The sequence below is a fragment of the Trichoderma reesei genome (genome assembly GCF_000167675.1).
Source record: "Trichoderma reesei QM6a unplaced genomic scaffold TRIREscaffold_1, whole genome shotgun sequence".
NCBI classification, from domain to species: domain Eukaryota; kingdom Fungi; phylum Ascomycota; class Sordariomycetes; order Hypocreales; family Hypocreaceae; genus Trichoderma; species Trichoderma reesei.
The window spans coordinates 2,820,062-2,840,680 of NW_006711148.1; the positions used below are offsets into that span (position 1 = coordinate 2,820,062).

General features: G+C 49.9%; 9 protein-coding genes across 9 annotated transcripts; 5 read left to right on the forward strand and 4 right to left on the reverse strand.

The window, feature by feature from the left end:
* Nucleotides 1-557: 557 nt before the first annotated feature.
* TRIREDRAFT_103153 (uncharacterized protein) lies at nucleotides 558-1,653 on the reverse strand (the record flags this gene model as incomplete). The annotated part of the gene is made up of 2 exons (XM_006961788.1): nucleotides 558-617; nucleotides 1,213-1,653. The coding sequence occupies 2 exons, from the start codon at nucleotides 1,651-1,653 to the stop codon at nucleotides 558-560; spliced, it is 501 nt and encodes a 166-aa protein (XP_006961850.1).
* Nucleotides 1,654-2,444: 791 nt separating this feature from the next.
* On the reverse strand, nucleotides 2,445-4,229 carry TRIREDRAFT_2068 (uncharacterized protein; the record flags this gene model as incomplete). Its single annotated transcript, XM_006960886.1, has 4 exons — nucleotides 2,445-3,008; nucleotides 3,060-3,668; nucleotides 3,744-3,992; nucleotides 4,134-4,229. The coding sequence occupies 4 exons, from the start codon at nucleotides 4,227-4,229 to the stop codon at nucleotides 2,445-2,447; spliced, it is 1,518 nt and encodes a 505-aa protein (XP_006960948.1).
* A 274-nt stretch (nucleotides 4,230-4,503) lies between these two features.
* Nucleotides 4,504-5,017, forward strand: TRIREDRAFT_103155 (uncharacterized protein; the record flags this gene model as incomplete). Its single annotated transcript, XM_006961337.1, has 2 exons — nucleotides 4,504-4,558; nucleotides 4,653-5,017. Coding segments are annotated over 2 exons (420 nt in total), but the record flags the coding sequence as incomplete, so codon positions are not given.
* A 901-nt stretch (nucleotides 5,018-5,918) lies between these two features.
* On the forward strand, nucleotides 5,919-7,252 carry TRIREDRAFT_103156 (uncharacterized protein; the record flags this gene model as incomplete). Its single annotated transcript, XM_006961338.1, has 3 exons — nucleotides 5,919-6,882; nucleotides 6,962-7,156; nucleotides 7,227-7,252. The coding sequence occupies 3 exons, from the start codon at nucleotides 5,919-5,921 to the stop codon at nucleotides 7,250-7,252; spliced, it is 1,185 nt and encodes a 394-aa protein (XP_006961400.1).
* Nucleotides 7,253-7,557: 305 nt separating this feature from the next.
* TRIREDRAFT_103157 (uncharacterized protein) lies at nucleotides 7,558-8,166 on the reverse strand (the record flags this gene model as incomplete). Its single annotated transcript, XM_006961789.1, has 3 exons — nucleotides 7,558-7,803; nucleotides 7,870-8,013; nucleotides 8,098-8,166. The coding sequence occupies 3 exons, from the start codon at nucleotides 8,164-8,166 to the stop codon at nucleotides 7,558-7,560; spliced, it is 459 nt and encodes a 152-aa protein (XP_006961851.1).
* A 1,063-nt stretch (nucleotides 8,167-9,229) lies between these two features.
* Nucleotides 9,230-11,131, forward strand: TRIREDRAFT_103158 (uncharacterized protein; the record flags this gene model as incomplete). The annotated part of the gene is made up of 4 exons (XM_006961339.1): nucleotides 9,230-9,298; nucleotides 9,355-9,488; nucleotides 9,549-10,802; nucleotides 10,870-11,131. 4 exons carry the CDS (start codon nucleotides 9,230-9,232, stop codon nucleotides 11,129-11,131), a joined length of 1,719 nt encoding a protein of 572 aa, XP_006961401.1.
* Nucleotides 11,132-11,386: 255 nt separating this feature from the next.
* Nucleotides 11,387-12,049, reverse strand: TRIREDRAFT_54179 (uncharacterized protein; the record flags this gene model as incomplete). The annotated part of the gene is made up of 1 exon (XM_006961790.1): nucleotides 11,387-12,049. The coding sequence occupies one exon, from the start codon at nucleotides 12,047-12,049 to the stop codon at nucleotides 11,387-11,389; it is 663 nt and encodes a 220-aa protein (XP_006961852.1).
* An 853-nt stretch (nucleotides 12,050-12,902) lies between these two features.
* On the forward strand, nucleotides 12,903-13,715 carry TRIREDRAFT_54926 (uncharacterized protein; the record flags this gene model as incomplete). Its single annotated transcript, XM_006961340.1, has 3 exons — nucleotides 12,903-13,146; nucleotides 13,202-13,424; nucleotides 13,544-13,715. The coding sequence occupies 3 exons, from the start codon at nucleotides 12,903-12,905 to the stop codon at nucleotides 13,713-13,715; spliced, it is 639 nt and encodes a 212-aa protein (XP_006961402.1).
* A 3,713-nt stretch (nucleotides 13,716-17,428) lies between these two features.
* Nucleotides 17,429-17,611, forward strand: TRIREDRAFT_54052 (uncharacterized protein; the record flags this gene model as incomplete). The annotated part of the gene is made up of 1 exon (XM_006961341.1): nucleotides 17,429-17,611. The coding sequence occupies one exon, from the start codon at nucleotides 17,429-17,431 to the stop codon at nucleotides 17,609-17,611; it is 183 nt and encodes a 60-aa protein (XP_006961403.1).
* Nucleotides 17,612-20,619: the final 3,008 nt, after the last annotated feature.

Below are 20,619 nucleotides of genomic sequence, written 5' to 3' on the forward strand. Positions count from 1 at the left end.
TCTTCGGCATCGTTCTTCTCGCTCACCGTGTGCCGCTGTGGAGTTGCAACTCGACAATGCGAGGCACAGAGAAGGAAGCAAGACCTGATTTCAAGCCTCAAAGGAGGACAAAGTTCAGCCGCAACTGTGCCCATCACACCACCATGACTACCGTCCTACATTAGCTGTTGCCCGGTCGAGTTTTTTTCCCAGGCTTGATAGACCGGAAACTGGTGATTGCGTTGTGGCTTCGTAGCGTGGCCCGAATCAAGCAGGAAAGGTGCCCGGCTACACTGTCTGCGATCTCGATTGGCCTCAATTTCCAAAGGCCCGGTCTTTCTATAGTTGGGATGGCTAAGCCTTTGACTAAGGAATATCGTCCCAAGAGGCTGTCGGGTCAAAAGATGCCCGAGTCTTGGTCAAGCCTCTAGAGCTCTTTGCCCCAGGCTTGTTTGTTTCTTTTTTTGGCATCACTTTCTTGGCTTAGGCCATTGGATGAGAGAGGGATGGATGAGGGCCGAGCCTCCTGTCGATCAACCAGTTTGATAATGCCAAGCTCAAGAGGCGTTTCGACTCACCTATCCGCTCAACTTTTGCTCGTCGATTCTCATATGCATAGCAATGTTAGTTGGTGTTTCCTGCAGCACAGGCAGTTTTAAAGCTGCATATGCAAGTTTGGTCAGAGAGCTCTACCCCAATCTTGACTATAGGCTAATGGTACGCATGCAGCATTGACAGAGTTCAGGTCAGCCATGTCATCTTACTTCTCGTTACCTAACTCATTCCTGGTAGGCTGCTGAGTGCCTAGACTACTGCATCTTTCCGTAAATTGCTTCGGACCATCGCTGTTGCTTCTGTCACAAAACCAGGGGCTGTCATATTCAGTAAAAAGACAAATCAGCTGTTATTCAGGAACTATCTCTGTCATCGCGACGCGATGCCTGCAAGTCTCAGTTGATCAACAAATCCCTTCAGAAGCGTCAGAAGCTGCCCGCAGGCCCCAAAAAATGCCCGTGGTCAATACTTCACGGGCTCGTGGAACGCTGCACTAACTTCCCGCGTCTCATCGCCCTGCTCTCCTGGTATCTATCCATCGGCCTGCTTGGGCTCGCCCGATGATTCCGGGTTACGGCTTCAGACATCCACTGAGGTCCACTCGTCGACAAGTTCCCAGTCGTCCTCAATGCAGGCACCCGCATCTTTCTGACTGACATCATGCCCATTGGGACTTACCGCATGCCATTCCGCCTCGTAGTCATCCCGGTGGATTCTGACCCATCCACTGTCCTCGTCGGACGAGAGAGACACAGTGTTCCAAGGCCCGTCCTCAGCCATCAGATAGCCTTGGCTTACTCCCTTCTTGATCTCGTCGTCTTTAGGCTTTGGGGCGTCTTTGTTTTGGCCTTTAGCTTCCGGCAAAGCGAGACGCTCAGCATTTCGATGATCGCCAGATGTTGGAGCATCCCGAGGGATGTGAGTAGATCCGGAATCACAGGCTTGCTTCATGGCCACCTGCGGCTTCAAGTCAATTTCTGTTAGCTGAGTCGGCGAGATCTCCAAGATCTGTGATTCCTCCATGTGGTCTACCGGTGCTAGCTGCCTCTCGGTGCTGGTTTTGGCACGGCCAGATGCATTTCTTCGCTTGTGGCGCCTGAGACGATCATTAGACGGCATCTTGGGTGATCTTGATGACAGTTGGTGTAGCCCCTTTGCTGCGGTTCTAGTGAGCCTTGGATCCTGATCTGGTTCTGGGAGCCAAAGCAGATTGCGGGTTCGTAAAGGAGTTGCTGGTTGGCTGGGGAGATTGTGAGTGGCATTCCATACACCTTGTAGGATGGGAGGTCCATGATATAAACTCTACGGTCATGGTGTTGAAGACACAATCACAGACGGCCCGTTCTCGTTCACTGCTACTGCTGCAAAGACTTTCGTTCAAACCACAATTCGTGAGCAGTGTCAATACTCATGAGCTAGATCAACTATCTGGACAGACTATTTGTTCAATCGCAACACGCGGCATATTAGGGTATGAATCGTGATCGTTAATGTGTTACCGCGCCATTTGAGCTGTTGGAGCAATATAGCAAGTCAAGCAATCAACAGTCCTCTAATGAACAGTACCTGTATAAGTCTCCTAGGCGCTGCACGGCACAGTTGAGTGAACAATATTTGTCAAACCAACTACTCCAACATTTTACAATCCATCTCGAGAGGCATTCAGATCTCATCAATCATACGTTATAATTCTATGAGGTCTTCCACCTCTCATCGTAAGTCAATAGACCCATCATCTTCATGAAAGCTGCGGGCAAGATTATCCAAATCTCCTGACGTAAAGCCAGGTTTGTTGTCCATAATCATCCACCGTTATCAAAACATTATTGATTTGCCAAAGCAAGGAACCAGTGTTCAACAGCCGATAAGGTGTTCATCACCGGCAGCAAATGCACCACCTCTTCAGTTGCCTAAGCTTGCGCAAACTTCGACTTGGCACGTAACGTCTTACCATACTTGTACATGAGCAACGTTCCAATAATCCCCATGATGCTCAGCCCAGCAAGAACAGTAACGCCCTTGTGAACACCCAGGTTGATAAACATTGGCCTCGCCGCAAGGATACACCCAAACACAACAGCCGATCGGATCAAGTCATTGCCCGTAAAAATCGAGGCCGCGTACTGAGGGTACGAAACCGGCACATATATGAAGAGGCCCTGAATAACCATGTATTGGCCAAGAACAAAGATGGTCACGCCAAACAGCGGAACAATCCAGTGAATGCTGGCGCGTGCAGTCCAGGCAAAAATGAACAGCCCAACAGGGAGAACAAAGGAACCAAAGATTGCAGGCAACAAGCGGTGCTCTTGCTCTCTGAATCCATTCTTGAGGTTGTCTGGGATCCTGTAGAAGTAAAGGTAGGCAAAGTAGAGGATGAGCGCCAGGATAGAGCCAACCTCGCAGGCTAGAAACGCAAGTCCGGTTTGGCCAAGGTTGAAGCCGTAGAATGGCGGGAACACGAGAGGGAAAACCTCAAAAAAGGTAAAGTAAATCGCTCAGGTCAAGGCCGTGTACAGGTTGACGAAGAAGATAGAGGGGTCTTTGATGGTGATCTCAAAGGGTCTGAGCAGGGCAGCAATGAGCACATCAGTGCCCGTCATGTGCTTTTGGTCAATCTCGCTCTGTGACTGGAGACGCGCATTGCCAGTGAGCTTTCGAAGGCGCTTGGCACGCCTCAGCAGGATATTTGGCGTTGACGTTTCGGGTGTCAGAGCCAGCAGGAAGATGGCCATGACTCCGCAGATCCAGAGGACCTCCCAAAGAGGCCATCTCCAGCCCTCTGCCATGGCTGCAAACCCAGCAAACGTCGGTCCAATAGCAGGGCCCGCCCAAAACGACAACACCCACCAGCCAAGGCCATAGGGGAAGTAGATGAGGGCGAAGACATCGCCAATAGAAGCGCCACCAATGGCAATTCCAACGCTACCAAAGAAGCCGGCAAAGAACCGGATAGCCAAGAGGCCGCCGAAGCTGTTTATGGTAGCTGCAGGAAATGACAAGGCAAAAAAGACGAGGAACGTGAGGTAGTAGACGGGATTCCTTCCGATAACGGGGATCTCTGTGAGACGGCCAAAGATGAGCGGCCCTACTCCGTACGCCAGCACATATAGAGCAAGTCCAAGCTCAGATGCCTCGACGCTGACATGAAAGTGGTCGACGATGCCAGATTCTGAAAAGGCGAAGACGGAACCGGCCACCTATGTAACCCACGTATACAGGCAGATGACAAAGACGATATAGCTTCGCTTCAACGATGACCAGTTGCGAGGGTTCTCTTGGTCGTCAGTCGTATACCAATCAACTAAAATGATCCCGTCATTCGTCTTTTGTGGCACAATTGGTACACTCTTTGTTTCGTTCAACTCGATCTGCTGTTCGGGGTCGAATCTTCCGTGGTCGATATATGGACCGCTTTGGATGCTAGCCACTGAACGCAGCCTTGCCATGTCCTCGAACTGGTCGTCATTATTTGCAGTCTGAGAAGATTCTATCGGAGATGAAGAGTCGTGGTCTGCGTTTGAGCTTAACCCAGCAGATGTTGCTTCGTGGTGTTTGTCGCCGTTCGATCAGAGCGCTGCGTACTGCGGCGGCAGTACAAAGTCCGATCTCTCTTCTGGATACAGCAGCCATCTGTTGCCGGACATAAGCCGGATGGCTTGGCCAAGTGCTGATTCCCGAAACAGGTCGTACATGTCTCTGATATGGTAGCTCCAGCTCCGTAATTGATTATTGGAAAAGGTGTGATATCGTGTATACTTAGGGCAGGAAGATTAAGTAAAGATGTTGATGCCGGACCTGATCCATGGTCATGATCCAGGACACAAGACGGTCTTTATACCAGACGATGTAACCGTGAATTCGTCTTTTCCTGTCGAATTGTAAGCACAATCACGACGTCCAGATCGGAACTTTCGGCGTACAAACGCAAGAACCTGGGCTTTACATTTAGTCAGTAAATCTGTCTAGGCGTGGGTCAAATCATTCTGGAATGGAAGTGAAGTGACATTGGGAAACAAGCTCTGTAAGCAAGTAGCCCGTTCTAGCAGTCTGGGGGGGAATCAGAACGGAAGGCCAGTATAAGGGTATATGACTGCTTCGCTTGAAGAGCAACCCAGGCAGCGATCTTGACACCCCCAGCAACCACGAGCCGAGCCAGGACCCGGGCCTGGCCCTGGCCGACGCAATTGCACGACGCGAATGCAGGGAGTACGAGGACATGGTGGACCGGCTTAAGGAACCCATCTTTCTCTTGCATCCCACCTTATTTGACGCATATGGGAGTAGCCAGAAGTTCTCGGCAATAGTGGCACAGCATGCTATACGGCCCATCATGAAAATGATGGCAATACGGCGAGGCATGTTGACTCTCACTAAGCTCCCAGATGGTACCCTTGTCTCTCCTGGCGCCGATATCCCGCCCATGGAGATCAGAACCGAGAGACTCAATTTGTGGTATCAAATGTTCGAGGCCCACGACTGATGGTCCCCTAGCACACCATTTCATCGGGATAGATCTGTTCCAACCGGTCAAGACTACATTTACCAAAAGACAGTAACAGAACCCAGGTCTTCCGATTGTAATGATGGAAACTTCAAAGTGTAATCGCCTCTGTCTTGTCGATACTGCGTTCATGACATGGCCATTTACTGCTTGTAAATTGAAGCAACTCATCGACGAATAGCCTTTCCCTTTGGCCTTGACAAAGAGTAGAAGTCAGTGGAACGCTTATCTTGCCGTTCCCCCTCACCATACAATGCTTCCTAGGCGATCCAACTGTTGTCGACTGAAAAGAAGTCGAGCGTACCTCATCGAGAAGAGCAGATTCCAATCATGTTCCCGTTCTTAGGCTAGCCTACAGTTTCCAGATGCGGCAAGTCTACGATACAATGAAATTCCCCCTTGAAGCTAGGTAGCTCTAGGTAGGTACCTGACGCCACCTCAAAGACATCTCGCCATGTCTTTGCCCTGTGAATGTAGAGGAAGAACTGTAGCAATTATTGTTCTGGATTACCGGCAGTTACTCATAGAATGCTTCGCTATGTATACCAACTAGATACGAGATAAAAAGGCACGCTGGAGTTCTTGACCTCGGTAAACTGCCTCTCATATTGATGTCTGTCACGTTCGCTCTGCAAAGGTGGCGCATACTCGCCTCAAACTTTGTTACAAAGAATATCTCTCTAGGCTTGTCTCCAACCAGGCAGACATAAGTTGTGCGTCAGTCGCTGCCGTCATGTTGAGGAGAACTCTTCAGTTGCATCTCTCCAGAAGATCAGGATCTGTCAATCTCAGACAAACCACCGGGTATTCAGACAAGAGTTCAGAGTCACCAAAACCGGAGCCGTACCTTAACTCTTGAGAGCACAGGCTCAACTCAGCAATGTCAAATTTCGAGGCATCCTCCCAAAGGCCCGCGCCTGCTGGGATCCTAAACGAGGAACAGACTCTAGCTCAACCGAAGCGTCAAGTTTTCTTGAGGGAGGGAACCGTCATTCTGCGCTGGATATTTGGATTCTACGACAGCCAAAACTTGCCTGGCTGGAAGAAACCTCCGGGCTGGCCGCAAATAGGCTTTACTTGGCAATCACAGAAGCCAAATACGCGCTTCAAGAATGTAACCTTTGTAGCTATTGATATCGATGAGCTTGAGGAGCGGAACGATGGTATGCCGATACGATTCCACATTGGCATCTCGATTCTGCAAACCAAGGACCTGCATGGGCTCTGTCACGATCCGTTCCCCATTACAGGTTCCCAGACAAACATCATACGGTCTTACCACTGGGCTGTCGAAGATTCCCAGTACTTTACCAAAAATGACAGTCGCTTCTGCTTCGGTCAGCATGAGTGCATTCCGCTCTCCGGTCTTGAGGAGCGCTTGAAGGAGCTGCTCAAGCCTTTCTCTCCCAGGGTCCTTGTCGCCCACGGAATCTCTCGCGAAAGGATTGTTCTCCGAAGACTCAACATTGATCCGAACCAAATCTTCGAAATTGACACGGCAAAAGCTGCACGCTATCCACTTCAGGAACTTCACGATTCCACGCTCAGGAAGCTCCTCCAAGACTTCGACATTCCATGCGAAGGTGGACTACTTCACTTCGCTGGCAACGACGCACACTTTGCGCTCAGGGCTCTGCTTATGATTGCTGTGCGCGATGCACGGCGAGAGCTGAAGGATCTCCCAACGTGGGTGCCGGTCTTTGAGGCCGTTGCGCGGGCACCGCTGCCCCCGATACCACTGACACGCGCAGAAAAGGCGGCGATCAAAAGACGGGAAAGGGAGGCTGCCAGATTGCAGGATGAACTATATCAATTTCGAGAACGTTGGGTGGAAGAGCTGGAGCGTAAGAAACAGCCAGAACGACGGCCGTCATCAACTACATCGTCATCCCTTGACTTCCTCGCGTACATCGCAAACGTTAGGCCGGCAGATGGCCGTTGACGAAACATCGATTGACCCAGGCCCGTCTGAAGGAACTGAAGACGTACATTCAGCGATATATCAAGCGACTGTTTGCAACAAGCTACTTGGGAGAACAGCCCTCCACGAGGTTGGCAGAGGAGGCCGAGCATACGAGGATGCGAATCGGCACTTCTACAATCGACAGCTTAAGCAGAGTACGCGAATTGCGCACAGAGGAGTGGTTCAATCCATCCTAGCTGAGGCAATGTTCTTCACTAATCACAGTAATCGGAGAGCTTCACTACGGATGAAATGCAAGCGTCGTGCCTCTTGATATAGAGAATTAAGAGAGAATTGTAGTACCCAGAGTAAAAGATAATCATAATAAAAGTAATTTCAATCATGTTGTCTATCCTTATCCATGAGATTAACTGTGAAAATACAATTAGGAGAAATCACCATGATCACTTTTCAGGACAGACCTTATTCTGCCGAAATTGCCTCCCGATTACGACAGAAGCATCGCCATGTAACAGCTCGTTTCTTTACTAGTCAATAGCCCGACACTTTCCGAAAACCAGCCGCTCATTCATGACCAAAACAGAATTCGTGAGTCCTACTTCAAAGACTTCTCCACCTCAACCTTCAGGTCCGCATTGAACTTGTCCCACGGCCCCATGTCAAACTTCCTCCCGTTCCACCAAGGCGAAGAAAGCGTAATCAGTAATCCGCGAAAGTCCTCGCCCTGGGTAAACGTGGTGCTTCCCGGAGTCGTATCGCTAGGCGTGAAGTGGAACTGGTGAACGCCTTTTGCAAGGCCGAAAAGCGATCCCTCCCATTGGAAAGTCTCAGGCGAGTTTTCCTATACCATTGCACTCTCAGCACAGGGTCTTGTATTTGATGCAGCTGTAAGGGAGTTGCAACCTACCACCACAGTGGGATGGTGGACGTTTCCGTTCATGTTGACTTTGAGGCTGTCCCCCGCTTTCAGATCGAGCGGCTGTTTGCTGGCATCAGCGGGCTGAATGTTCCAGCCAGGCTGCCATTGTGTGTATCGAGCAAAGTCTAGGAACTGTGAGCTCAGTCAGAGATGCTCGTCTTCCAAGTTAGATGCTTGCTGGAACAAGAAGTGGCTGCTTGGTGTCGACGCACGTACCACTGATCTGACAACGGCGGGAGACGCCGCAATCTCAATCTTGGTCGACACGCTCAGTATGGGGCTCATGGCGGTTGTCTAATACCAAAACCTCAGTGAATCTGATACGCAGTAACTTGCTCGTGGGTATGAAGAGACTTGAAGATGGAATGAGCGACGTCGGAGCTTCTTGTTTGATTCTCTCGATGATTTGGTCATGAGAGGATTCAACATGTGAAGGCTCTCAACTTTCGACAGTGCGGGTTCGTTAGTCTCTCTCACTGCATGCTGACAGCGGCGCCGCACAAGCCTGCCGTATCAGATGTTGTTGGACGCTCGACCGCATATTAATCCATGTTGAAAGGATTCAAAACTTGTAAAGCCAACAAACAGTAAAATCACAGTACGTCTACAGTCTACAACAGTGAGGCCAAAAGCCCTGGAGAGACGGCATGACGGTAAGCGAGAGTGACGGTTCGTTTATTCACATTGCTTGCTGCTGTTGATGCTGAGGCTCGATTCTTTACCGGCAAAAGCATGTTTATCTTCGAACAATGCTCAGCAAACTGTTAAGAACAGGCAAAGAAATAAAATTGTCAATTGGTCCATCGAGAGATGCTGTCGGTGTCAATATCTTGATGCTTTTGTTCCTTTGTCTACCTTGTCGCTTATCCAGGCCCCAGGGATAGCCGCGGACTTGACACGCCTGTCTGCTCCCCATCTTAATTTGTGTAAAGGCAAGACAGTGAGCAAAGGTCCGCTTCGACTTCTTATGACGGCGCATGAAGCCTCGAGGTCCAATAATGAGGTATCCCTGTGTTTATATGTGATGGCTCGCATTCTTACACGACCCACCATCCCCGTTACCAATGGCATTCGTGTGAGTCTCACACTCGTACGGAGTTGCGGATTTTCTGGCCAGGCCCTGCCTCCCCGCGAAATAGTGTAGGAGCCGCCATACGGAAGGATTCTGATTTATAATCCATCCCTTGACTGTCGATAACAACTAGGTAGAGAGGTGATGGATCCGCTACAACAGAATGAATGTCTTTTATGTTCTTCGAAGTCACTATTTGCGAAGCAATCAAGCCCAGGCCTCCTATGATGCTCATCTTGCACCCTTTCACTCGAGGCCAGCTTTAAGCAACAAGTCATGGAGCGACAAACGGATCTTAGGGTCCAGCTAAATGCCGAGGAAGAGGAGCGGCCAGTCATTATTCGTGTAAGTTAAACTGAAACTCCGATGGCATTCCGCCTCTACTGACACTCTTATATAAGGCTTGCGACATGTGCCGCAAGAAGAAGATACGCTGCGAGCCCACTTCGCAAGGATGCGGTCCATGCACCAAATATGGCACAAGGTGTCATTTTACGCCCATTGCAACGAAGAGGAAGCCTCGCAGACCAGCTGGGTAAGTACATAACTATGCCACTCCAGCCCGCGGATTCTGCCTTTGCTGAATGTTCACCAGCTTCAGATATATCGCACAGCTAGAACAGAGGCTTCTGGGAGTAGAGGCTTTGCTAGAAGACAGGTCATTGGGTAAGCCAACTGTGACTGACATCAATCGGCGTAAAAAGCAGACGACACCCGTAGCGCTACTGAACACAGCAGCCGATTTGTCTACGCTTGGAGGTTATGTAACCGACGGTCTGTGGCCTCATCCCGCTCCAGAGCTGCGCCCAGCTTCTCTTCCAGCCCTCCAGCCGCTTCCCACAAAGGCATTCGCTCAAAAGTTGGTCGAGGACATGTTCAGCAACTATAATAAGTACCTTCCGCTATTCGATGAAGAGGACTTCTTGACAGAGTTTCACCTCAAGTATGAGTCTTCCAGTCCTCGTGACGCTGGTTGGTGGGCATGCCTCAACGTTGTGCTGTCGATAGCTCATCGCCTCCGCTCCATTCGCGCAGCGGACCCGACGCAGGACCACAATCTAGCTTATGGTTATGTGCACAACGCCTTCAGCGTCATCTCCGAGCTCAACGTCTCGGACCGCAGCCTCTCTGCCGTCCAGGCCCTGGCGGGCATGGCTTGCATTCTTCAGGGCACACCGGATCCCGCGCCGGCCGCAATGCTCGTTGCCGCCGCTCTACGACTGGCACAGGCCATGAACCTTCACAGGGAATGTTCCAGTCCGGGACTCACTGAGGCAGAAGCCGAGAAACGGAGGCGGGTGTTTTGGAAGGTGTATATACTTGACAAGGATATCAGCCTGCGGACGGGTCGACCTTTTGGTCAAGATGACGATGAAATGGATGTACGTCTGCCATCAAGCTCAAGCTTTGAGGATGGTAACCTAGGCCTTTTCAACTGTCGGATAGGGCTTGCGCTTGTCCAGGGGCAGGTGTATAAACAATTGTATTCTGTACGGGCTGGACGGCAAACGGCAGCCCAGAGAGCAATTGCGGCACAGGAGTTGAGCACTTTGTTATCATACTGGAAGTCCAGCGCGCAATCCTATCTACCAGAGGACTCCACGACGTTGTCAGGGCTCCCACTTTCAGGCGAGATGATCCACAAGGTGGTTCTACGACTCACATATCTCCATTGCCTCACAATGATTGATCGACACTTGGCCCCGATGGCGCAGCCTTCCTCCTACCTACAGCTCAGCATGTCAGAGCGGTTGTCATCATCGCCCCCAGGCAGTCTATGCGTCACCGAGTCACGCAAAGCGATCCGGCTCGTCGAAGCCATTCCTCAAGGAGATTGCGCCTGTGTCTGGTAAATCATCATCTCTATCTGTACAAGAAGAGAATCATTGCTGAATTGCTTTACTGACTCGCGCCAGGATGCTTCTTCACGCTTTCTTCGCTGCAGCCAGCAGCATGCTTATCAACTTGTCACGGCATCCTTTGTCGCCAGACGCAACTTCAGATCTCGATCTCGTCGAGCCGTTTCTACGCTTGTTGGAGACACTGGCCAGGGATTCGAGCACACTCTCTCAGTCCGAGGAATTGGCGCGAATGCGTCGCACTTGTAATCGCCTGAACTTCGAAGCAAAAGAGGCTATTCACCTTTTCAGTACAATGCCTCCGGCGACCCTAGCATGATCATTTGAACATGACCGATTCTTAATGCAAGGTTGCCAACGAGCCCCATGGCCGCAGGCTGGTCCTGCAGGACATTCAGAATAGTTGAGTGGGCTTTCAAGCACCCCAAGCAGTCGTCCAGACAGTAGGCGCATAATGCAGAAGAATTTATTCATCAGTCTACTTTGAACACGGCATGTCTCAGCCTCGACTCAACTTTTATGGTAGTGACTCGCCCGTATAAGACAGGAATACCCTTTCCCTGCCATAATCTATTCACTTGGCCTCTTGGATCTTTACAATCTTCTGCACACTCGGACGCGCAAGCATGTTGTCAAGCCACTTCTTGACGTGCGGGTAGTCACCCTGGTTGAACTCCTCATCCGGAATTCGTGGCTCGGCCGTGTGCTGCCACGTAAAGAAGGCAATATCCACATAGGAGAGGCGCCCACCCAAGAACCAAATGTTGCCGTCCGCGTCAGGCTTCTGCTTCGCCAGGTGCCCCTCCAGCACGCCAGTGACGCGGTTGACCTCCTTGACGTAGCGCGCGCGCGCCTCGGGAAGCGGCTGGTAGATGATGAACCACATCGCCTGCCCGTAATAGGGCCCCTGGCCAGTGGTTTGGAAGAAGAGCCACTGGCGAGCATGGTACGCTTCAGCTGTGCCCGGCTCGAAGCTGAGCTTGTGGTCGGTGTCGTATTTCTCCGTCAAGTACTCGATGATGGCGCCCGATTCCCACAGAGTGAGTCCCTTGTTTGGGTCTTGGATGGCAGGCAGCCGCCCGTTTGGGTTGATGGCGAGGTAGTTGGGGTTCTTGACGTCGGTAAGGGGAATCACTTCGGTCTCGTATGGCAGCCCCAGTTCCTCACAGAGGAGAAGAACTTTACCGGCGTTGGGCCCGTGAATGCCAAACACTTTGATCGGCTTCATTTCCGCCATTTGAATGAAGGCGTGTTGTTTGTTCGAAAACTGACTGTAAGCTGGCGAGCTGCTGAAGTGATTCAGATATGCGCTGATGATGTAAAATATGATGATTGATGGAGTGCAAGGTCAATGGCATCACGGACTTCTGACTTGCTTCTATATTTCTACGTGAATGAACAATATCATGAAGAAATAGCTAGCTAATCAAGGCTAACGATACCACACAGCATTTCTACTCAACTAAATGCACCGAAGTAGCAAAGGGATAGCGATCGAACAAGCTTATGCATCTACAAGGCAAAGAAGTCAGCCGGAGCGGAGGACTCGTAGTCGGAGAGCCTTGATCTCAAAGATCTCTTCTCGTTGGATGGGTAGTCCACGACTGCACGCCCCGCCTCGGAAGTTCCTAGCATAGGTATGTAAGTACAGTAAGATGAGCAACTTCGTGTAGCTTTTGCAAGATAATGATCAGTCATAGCCACTGGAGGATCAGTCGGACCTTGGGGAGCAAAGAGATAATACGCCGCGACTCATATGACCAAGCGCTATAATGACAGAGAACGGAATTGGACATGATATGTAATGTTCGACTTCGGACCTTCCGAAGGGTCCGGCTCCGGGTCACAGCCGAAAACCCACTAATTGCTACCAGTAAGCATCCGGGCCTAGTCCGGCTCCGCGATGACTTTTCATCATAGAATTACCAGCAGAGATCTCGCTCCTCCGGATCACTTGGTAAGACAAGGGCTGAGTGTCTCCGCCTAGTTTGCCTCAGTGTGAAATATGGAAGCATGTATAAAGCAGACCAATGCTCGCCGCATTCTTGCTCTACTGCACATTAGCTGAACTATCGCCTACACTCCAAATCATGCCAGGAATATCGCCCATTGTTCTCATCCTCGGTGCCGGACCCAGAGTCGGCCTGTCAACCGCAAAGGCCTTTGCCTCCAAAGGCTACAAGGTTGCCGTCGCAGCCCGGTCCCTGAACGAGGCAGAAAGCACAGACAGTCAACTGAACATCAAGAGCGACTTCGCTAACCCCGACGATGTCATCAATGCCTTCTCAAAGGTCAAGAAGGAGCTGGGCATCCCAAATGTTGTCATCTACAATGGTATGTCTTGGGCCACAGAAGGACCCTTAGTGAATACCAGCTGAGCGTTTTGTAGCTGGCGCCGCGACATTTGCTCCCCCAGGCGACCCATTTGCGATCCCGCTAGATGCATTCAAGCGAGACATGATCGTCAACAATACCAGTGTTTTTGTCGCCGCCCAGCAAGCCGTTCTCGGATTCGCTGAGCTCCCTGCCGAGGCGCCGAGGGTGTTCGCATTTACGGGCAACATCCTGAACGTCAAGCCGCTCCCTCAGTTCCTCGAATCTGGCGCCGGCAAGTCGGCATCTGCGCACATGATGATGGCCGCCGCTGCTGAATACAAAGACAAAGGGTTCAAGTAAGTCATCCCGATCGTCCTTTAGCGGCCTTGAGTGGGTGTAGCTGACAGTTGCGCAGGTTCTATTATGTGGATGAACGGAAGGCGGATGGCTCCGCCGCCTTTAAGATTGATGGAGAGGCACATGCAAAGCTCTTCTGTGAGCTCGCCGAGACAAAGACGCAAGGCCCATGGTTGCAGACCTTTGTCAAGGGCATTGGATATCGGGACTTTGGGCCCTACCACTTCTAGTGCTAAGGGGGCCACTCAATACACAGGATACTGGGATGATCTAGATATGCCATAGAGCATAAGATCGAGAGAGAGTATAGAAGACTCTTTGAAGACTTGTACTCAATGCAGCCACCCCCTCCGCCCTAAGTTCGCCCATAGGTATTGGATGTAAGCGCTCAAGTTACATGACCCAGTTGCCAGGGACCTCACTAGTCAAGCCTGCAGCCCCGTGTTGCAGCCCCGTACAGGGGAACTGGCCAGCAAAATGGTATTACACCTTGAGTTGAAAGAAACAAAGTAAAAAGAAAGGAGAAATGGTTATAAACTAAAAAAAAAAACATACAACAGCCGGTGTTCGCCAGTGGTCACCCACCTGACTACTAATCTGCCGGTTAGTGGCTTGTCTATGGGGGAGCAGACGGGACCCCGAATTTTCCACTACCTATGGTCGTATGTGCTAGAAAGTGGGTTGCAAGCCGTTATATCGTAAGTCGCGATTAGCTATGAACAAGGACAAATGGTCACTACTTGATTGCTCCGAGCTGCGTTGGCAACTGATACCAAGAGTGGTGAAAGCCAAGAGCGAAGAAACCTGGCTCAAGTATTGCATATAATGTACAATTGTATGAGCTTTATTGAGAATATAGCTTGGCAACTTTTAGGACCTGTCCCTCTATTGCGAACATCAGGGGCTTCTCAGTGTCGTTACCATAATACAGGAGCAGCTGAAGGGCTTTCGAAGCAGTCTGGAGACAATGGTAACATCAAAGCCAAAGTATGCGCTCCGTCTTATCTCAACCTGATGGGGCAGCCCGGGAAGTAGCAGATGAATGTCTTTGGATGCATGTGACACTGCCACGCACTTAGTTGGCCGGAGAGAACCAGCCTCATGGCTGGATAACACAGCCATAGCGCAGCCATGGGCAGCACCGAGCCCTTATCGAGGACGACACCCTTGATAAAGGCTCAAGGATACGCCTCTTTATGGTTGCAATTTTCATTACTGGATCATTCGAGCTACACGTAGTTGACTCACAGAAAGTACTCTCGGCACATAACGATTTTGCATTCAACACAATGCGCAGCAATTCAACTATGAGAAGCCAACTACCCCTTGCTGCCAGCAATTACTAACCACAAACTCGACAAACTCAAAAATCCATTCCAGGTCATTCACTGTTTTTCTATGTCAAGATGGTTTGGTCTCAGTTCCCCTCGAAATCAAGTGAATGCTTCTCAAAGCCCTGACAGATGACAACTGCAGTTTAGCCAATGCTTCTGTCGTGTCACGGGAATGGCAGGCTGTCATCAAGTCGCACATCTTTGCATATATACGGGTCACGTTTCAACGCATTGACGAACTCGGCGTCATGACGCAGCGCAACCGGAATCATGTGCGTTAAATATGGTTTCGTATAGAGCTTGAGCGATACGACTGCCGCGGGTGCAATTCTCTTAGACCTAGCGCAACACGTACAAGCAAAATGGATAACGAGCTCATCCTGGAGTTACTCCAGTCGCTGTTCACAGCGTTGAACAAGTGGGAGCCAAATGGGGGCCTCACCCTGGACATTAGCCTGTACTCGAAGAGCACACATTCAAGTCTCTAATCTTTATGCCCGACGCTACGGGACACCATATCGAGCCGATGCCCATTGCCTGAAGCGAGGAGCCTGACAAACACAGATGGGAAACGACTGCATCGGGGTCAATACCACCAGGATACAGTCTTGAGCGTCTCTTTGGACATGTCTGCCCCCCCATTAAGGATGAACGGAAGTGTTGGGAGCAGGCACCAAAGGTTCCGGAGGTGACACGTCTTGAACTGAAGCTACAGACTTATCGCCGGTGTGAGACGTTTACAGTCTCCTAGATTCTTTCCCACCTTCCTGGCTTGCGTGAGTTCCACCATGAAATTTCTGGATACAGTGGTTTCTTGAGTTTCACGAGATCTGGCAGCAATGTGAGTAATTCATCAGTCAAGGTTGCCAAACACTCATAGTTTCGCAGCGTTGCTTGCGCTTCTTCCAGCTCCCGAAGGGCTGAGTAAGTTCACAATCTCTGAACATTCCAACCAACAATACCCGCTCTACTTTTTATAAGAAACCTGGCCAGCCCATGCTCCTACTATTTGTCTCAGTCAGAAGCTTGCTTAAGTGAATCTCGGAGAAGCTCTCTCAGCATCATTTATGATAGATGCTGCAGAGTTTTTCTCTGAATCTTCAACATGGCCGAACCTAGGCCATCTGACCCTTACTTCACCGCTTTTAGCACCCACAATATGCCCTACACGGATTACAGATCTTCTTCAAGCAGCAGCATCTGCAGCTTGTCACATGTCCAAGCTCAAAGTGATGTAGATATGGTATGGACGAGAGGGTCTGGCAGCTATATTCGAGTATGAGTTCATTCCTGGCTAGTTGCGGCAACACGTTGTGACTTGGCGAGCAACATGGTGTATGAGTATACAGCCTCGAGTGATTAATGCATGGGAGGGGGTTATAAGCAGCCGTGGTGAGACTCCTGGTGGCGTTGATGTGGTATATGGGGCGGTCAACGAGGACATTACATCACATGCCGACGCGATTTTCAGCCTGAAGCTCTCAGAGACAGTGCTCCGGCCCATCTCTTTGCAGCAAATTAAGAGAGAGAAGAGCTTTGTTGACTCCTTGACAGTCTATACAGATACACTATACACAAGGACGATCGATGGGTCCACAGCAAGCACTCAAAGGAATACATTCATTGAGGATCTGCAAAGTCTACTTCAACGGCAACTTTGCCCTATGTATAAGACAGTGCTTTGTACTGAATAAGTCATCATCATAAAGCGCTTCGAAGGGATTGCATAACAATTATCCTCGACACCCATAGCATAACCATAGCAGCCAGATCAGGGGTGGCCCATGAATAAGACCTTAATATCAGTGTTGACATCAACTAAAACCATGCTATGTGCTTAACAAGACGGCCTCGTTCCTCTGAAGCGAGGTATTTGAGAAAGAGGGAGCTATTTGAGAAAGGAGGGCAGACGCGTGTCTCTTACCTTTAATTTTAACCTGATAAGCAGCGTGAACAAACGCAACTGAATGCATATAGTTGCATACAACGCAGCCACGCCCATCATACCCCTAGGAGAACCAGCCTTATGGCTAGGTACCTTGTTGCAGACAAGCTATGACCCAGCGATTGGGAGCGAGTTCAAGCCGAGCATAATGATGTCTAATATGATCAGTTTTTAGATCAAACTCTAACCATGTTAGATAACAAGAAAGGGGCCGCGGGCTCGCAATCACACAATGACACAACTATCATTGGATGACCTGGCCTGAGTAGTCGGTCGTTTCTTTTCTTCACGGTTCATCTTCAGGGCTACGAAGACTCTCTAGACTTCGACACATTCGCGGAAGCCGATATATAAATCTCGGTTCACCGAGCGACGTGGTGACGCTCAGATGAAGAACATATTGGACGGCAGGAATGACTGTCCACATGCTTGACAACTGCAATTAAAGGTCCCTTGTAGAATGACGGCTTTCTGATAATGTACTTCTATAATACTTCTACATTCGGGTTGCCGCGCTTTCGTCATCCAAGATACGCCCAGTTGCCCCCTTGGAAGATTGGGACAAGCCTGCGATAGATTTGGCAATAGTTCCTATGACAAATCTCATGTGAGACCTATGGTATATACCTTCACCATATCACTAGACAAAACGCGATAGGTACCTATGAAAGGCAAAAGCAAAAAAGGACAAAAAACATACAACAGCCGGTGTTCGCTGGTGGTCACCCACCCAACTACTAATCTGCCGGTTAGTGGCTTATCTATGGGGGAGCAGACGGGACCCCGAGTTTTCCACTACCTATGGTCGTATGTGCTTGCTGGTCTGTTTAATCAGTATATATTGTGAGCATAGCAAATGGTTCCGTCGTCCATCCTCTTGGGGAATTGGAGCAACTCACATACGGAACCCAAGTATGGGTCCATTAATGGTTCTCTTGCACCAACTCATGATACCTAGGTAGGTACTGTCTGAGATCCGACTCAAGTTGATTGCCAAGTACCTGTAGTGAGCCTACTTTGCCAAGGTCACGCATATAAGGAGTATAGCAGAAGATATCTTACTTTGATATTCCACTATAAGCTAAAAGATGTCACCACGGTGACCATACTAATGTTTTCCTACCTACGATATTCTAGTTTATACGTGCGTATGTGAAGTTCTGACCTCCGAGGAAATTCAAGATTTGCATATAAACAGAACTTTTCTAAAGCTCATGTCCCCTGCAGGTGGCTACCTCCTATATGTATATTAGTCCCTCTTTAGCTGGGGGGAGTTACTTCATGGAAAGGGTTGCCTTCTTGCCTCGTTCTGTGATTTGCCAGAATGAGCTGAGGGCTGCTCCGTATGGACAATTTCATATTCAAGAGGCTGAAGATAAGGTCATGTGGTTTGCAGCCCATTTGCTCCTTGGAGCGGGGTTAGGCATATATTGATGTTTTGCTGCTTCAATTCCTCGTCTACCTCCCGAGAGGTGAACCGAGTGTCCCTTCTATTCCTTTCACACAGCCATTTCAACGTGATCGTTAGATCGTTAGCGCTATGGCTACACAGGACAGCAAGCTATCTTTTACACAAGTTGCATTAACTCGTGTGCTCATTCGGCGGATGCATGCGCTGCGAATGTACTGCTCTATCCGCTCCATATCACGACGCGGTCACATACTGATTCTGAGCCCCATTGCAGTGCGCGCCGTGGCCGATGGGACGAAGCTTTCCGCCTCCTGGATAAGAAGGACAAAGCGACGCTTAGCGGCGATAGAAAAACTCGCTTTAACCCACGAACAATTACCCAGTCCATAAAAGACAAGCAAGACCATTGCGATAGAAAGAAGTGGACTCTCTTTACTAAAAGCGACGGGACAGAAGTTAGGATCCGAGATGTTTTGGAGAACATCGCATCCTGGGTCAGGAGGTTCGAATCTATCGGAGATGCTGTCGTGCAGTTTGATCCAGTGCATGCTGCATTGCCTTGGGCAGGGGTCAAGGCTCTAATTGAGGTACGTTCACATTGTCCCTTACTGCTTGAACCTGAACAAAGGAAATACTGAAAGCTTGCAAGATTGCTGTTAGTGAATTCGAGACGTACGCCAAGATAGTAGAGGGATTGGAGTTCGTCTCCCATATAGTCGTGCAGCTCGCCGAAGTAGAAAAAGATATGTCAAAGTCTGAAGGCTTTGCGTCAGAGCTTTCTTCAACGATTATTGGCTTATATGTCGAAGTCCTGAAGTTTCTGGCAACTGCTCGGCGGTTCTTCGATCAAAATGCGGGTGGTAAGCTATACCTTCCCATGTCTTGTGCCGTACACGAGGAGTATACTGATTCCATCCATACCAGTCCGATGGGTCAAGGGCGTATTCCAGCGCTTGAAATCCACTGTCAAGGACTTCATGGACGGTATTTCCTCAATGATCAGCGATGTGTATCGCCTCTCAAACGAGGCAAGGTGGCAAGGTACGACAGCTTACATATCATCTTGGACCCAACCGTCCATCTGTTCTTAAACATGGTTGATACTAAGAGAACATTTCTAGACAATACCATGAAAGATGAAGCACGCCATAAGGAGTTGATGGCCTCTCTTCAGGTCCTTATGAAGGTCGTCACCAGCACCGCCAACATGTCTGTCGACGATAATCGAGCTCGAATCCGAGGCTGGCTAACTCTGGTATCTACCGAAGATGCTTATGAAGAAGCCAAGCGTCTTCGTCACGAGTCCACATGCGATTGGGTGTTTGATCTTGAGGCATTCCATGAGTGGACCATTTGGGAGGGCAAAACTTCCAAGCTATTCTGGCTCCATGGACCCGCGGGCTTCGGCAAGACCATACTGTGCTCCAGAGTGATTGATTACATGAAGAATCAGGACAATTCCGACGCTCGAGTTTTGTTCTTCTTCTGCTCTGGAGAAGACCACGAGAGGACACATCCATTCGCGATTTTGAAATCGTGGATCGGACAGCTACTCATCAGGGACGACACGGCCGTTGAAGTCGCTATGAAAGATGACCAACTGCAGCAGAAGATTAGTGAAGGCATCCCTGTGTCAGAGGCCGACCAGGATTGCCTATGGTCACTGTTTTGCAAGTTGATCAATGAGGTCCTGCACTGCACCTTGGTGATAGATGGATATGACGAATGTACTGAAGCTTCTACTACGACCTCAAAATACCATACCCAGCAGTCCTGCCGGACCCAATTTCTACAGGACCTTGTGAGGGCCATCGAAGGTACAGGGACACACGTCCTTCTAGTGAGCCGCCATCAGCAAGACATCAGAGAGGTTGTGATGGGGCGTTGTGGGGATGAGCAATTGTTGAGAGTCATCGAGCACCCGATCACAAAGGCCGACACAACGAAAGACGTGTCATCATTCTCGGAGAAGCTGTTCGCAAAGAAGCTCAGCAAGATAGGGGCACAGAAGAGGAGTGACATAGCAGGTCGGGCTGTCGAGAAGAGCGAGGGCATGTTTCTCTGGATTGCTCTGCTCGACAAAAGGCTTCAGGCTGGCGCAACTAAAAAACAAGTGGACAAGCTTCTTCTCGATACGCCCAGCGAGATAGACGAGGCTTACCAGAGGGAGCTGGAGAGAATTCTGGACCCTAGAGGTGACCGAGATCTTGCAATGCGGGCCGTTGTGATCCTGAAATTAGTCCTCTTCGCAGCTCGACCGCTGACAGTGCGCGAAATGGCCGAGGCTCTCGCCGTCTATTTCAACGAGGAATCAGCCGAATATCCACATGATGACCTCCCAGACCCTTTCACAGAAGAAAGCGTGGACGGAGAGTACGTCGGCAGCTACATACTCAAGCCCTGTGGTTCCCTCATTGAGCTGCGCAGAGAGCATGCGAACATCG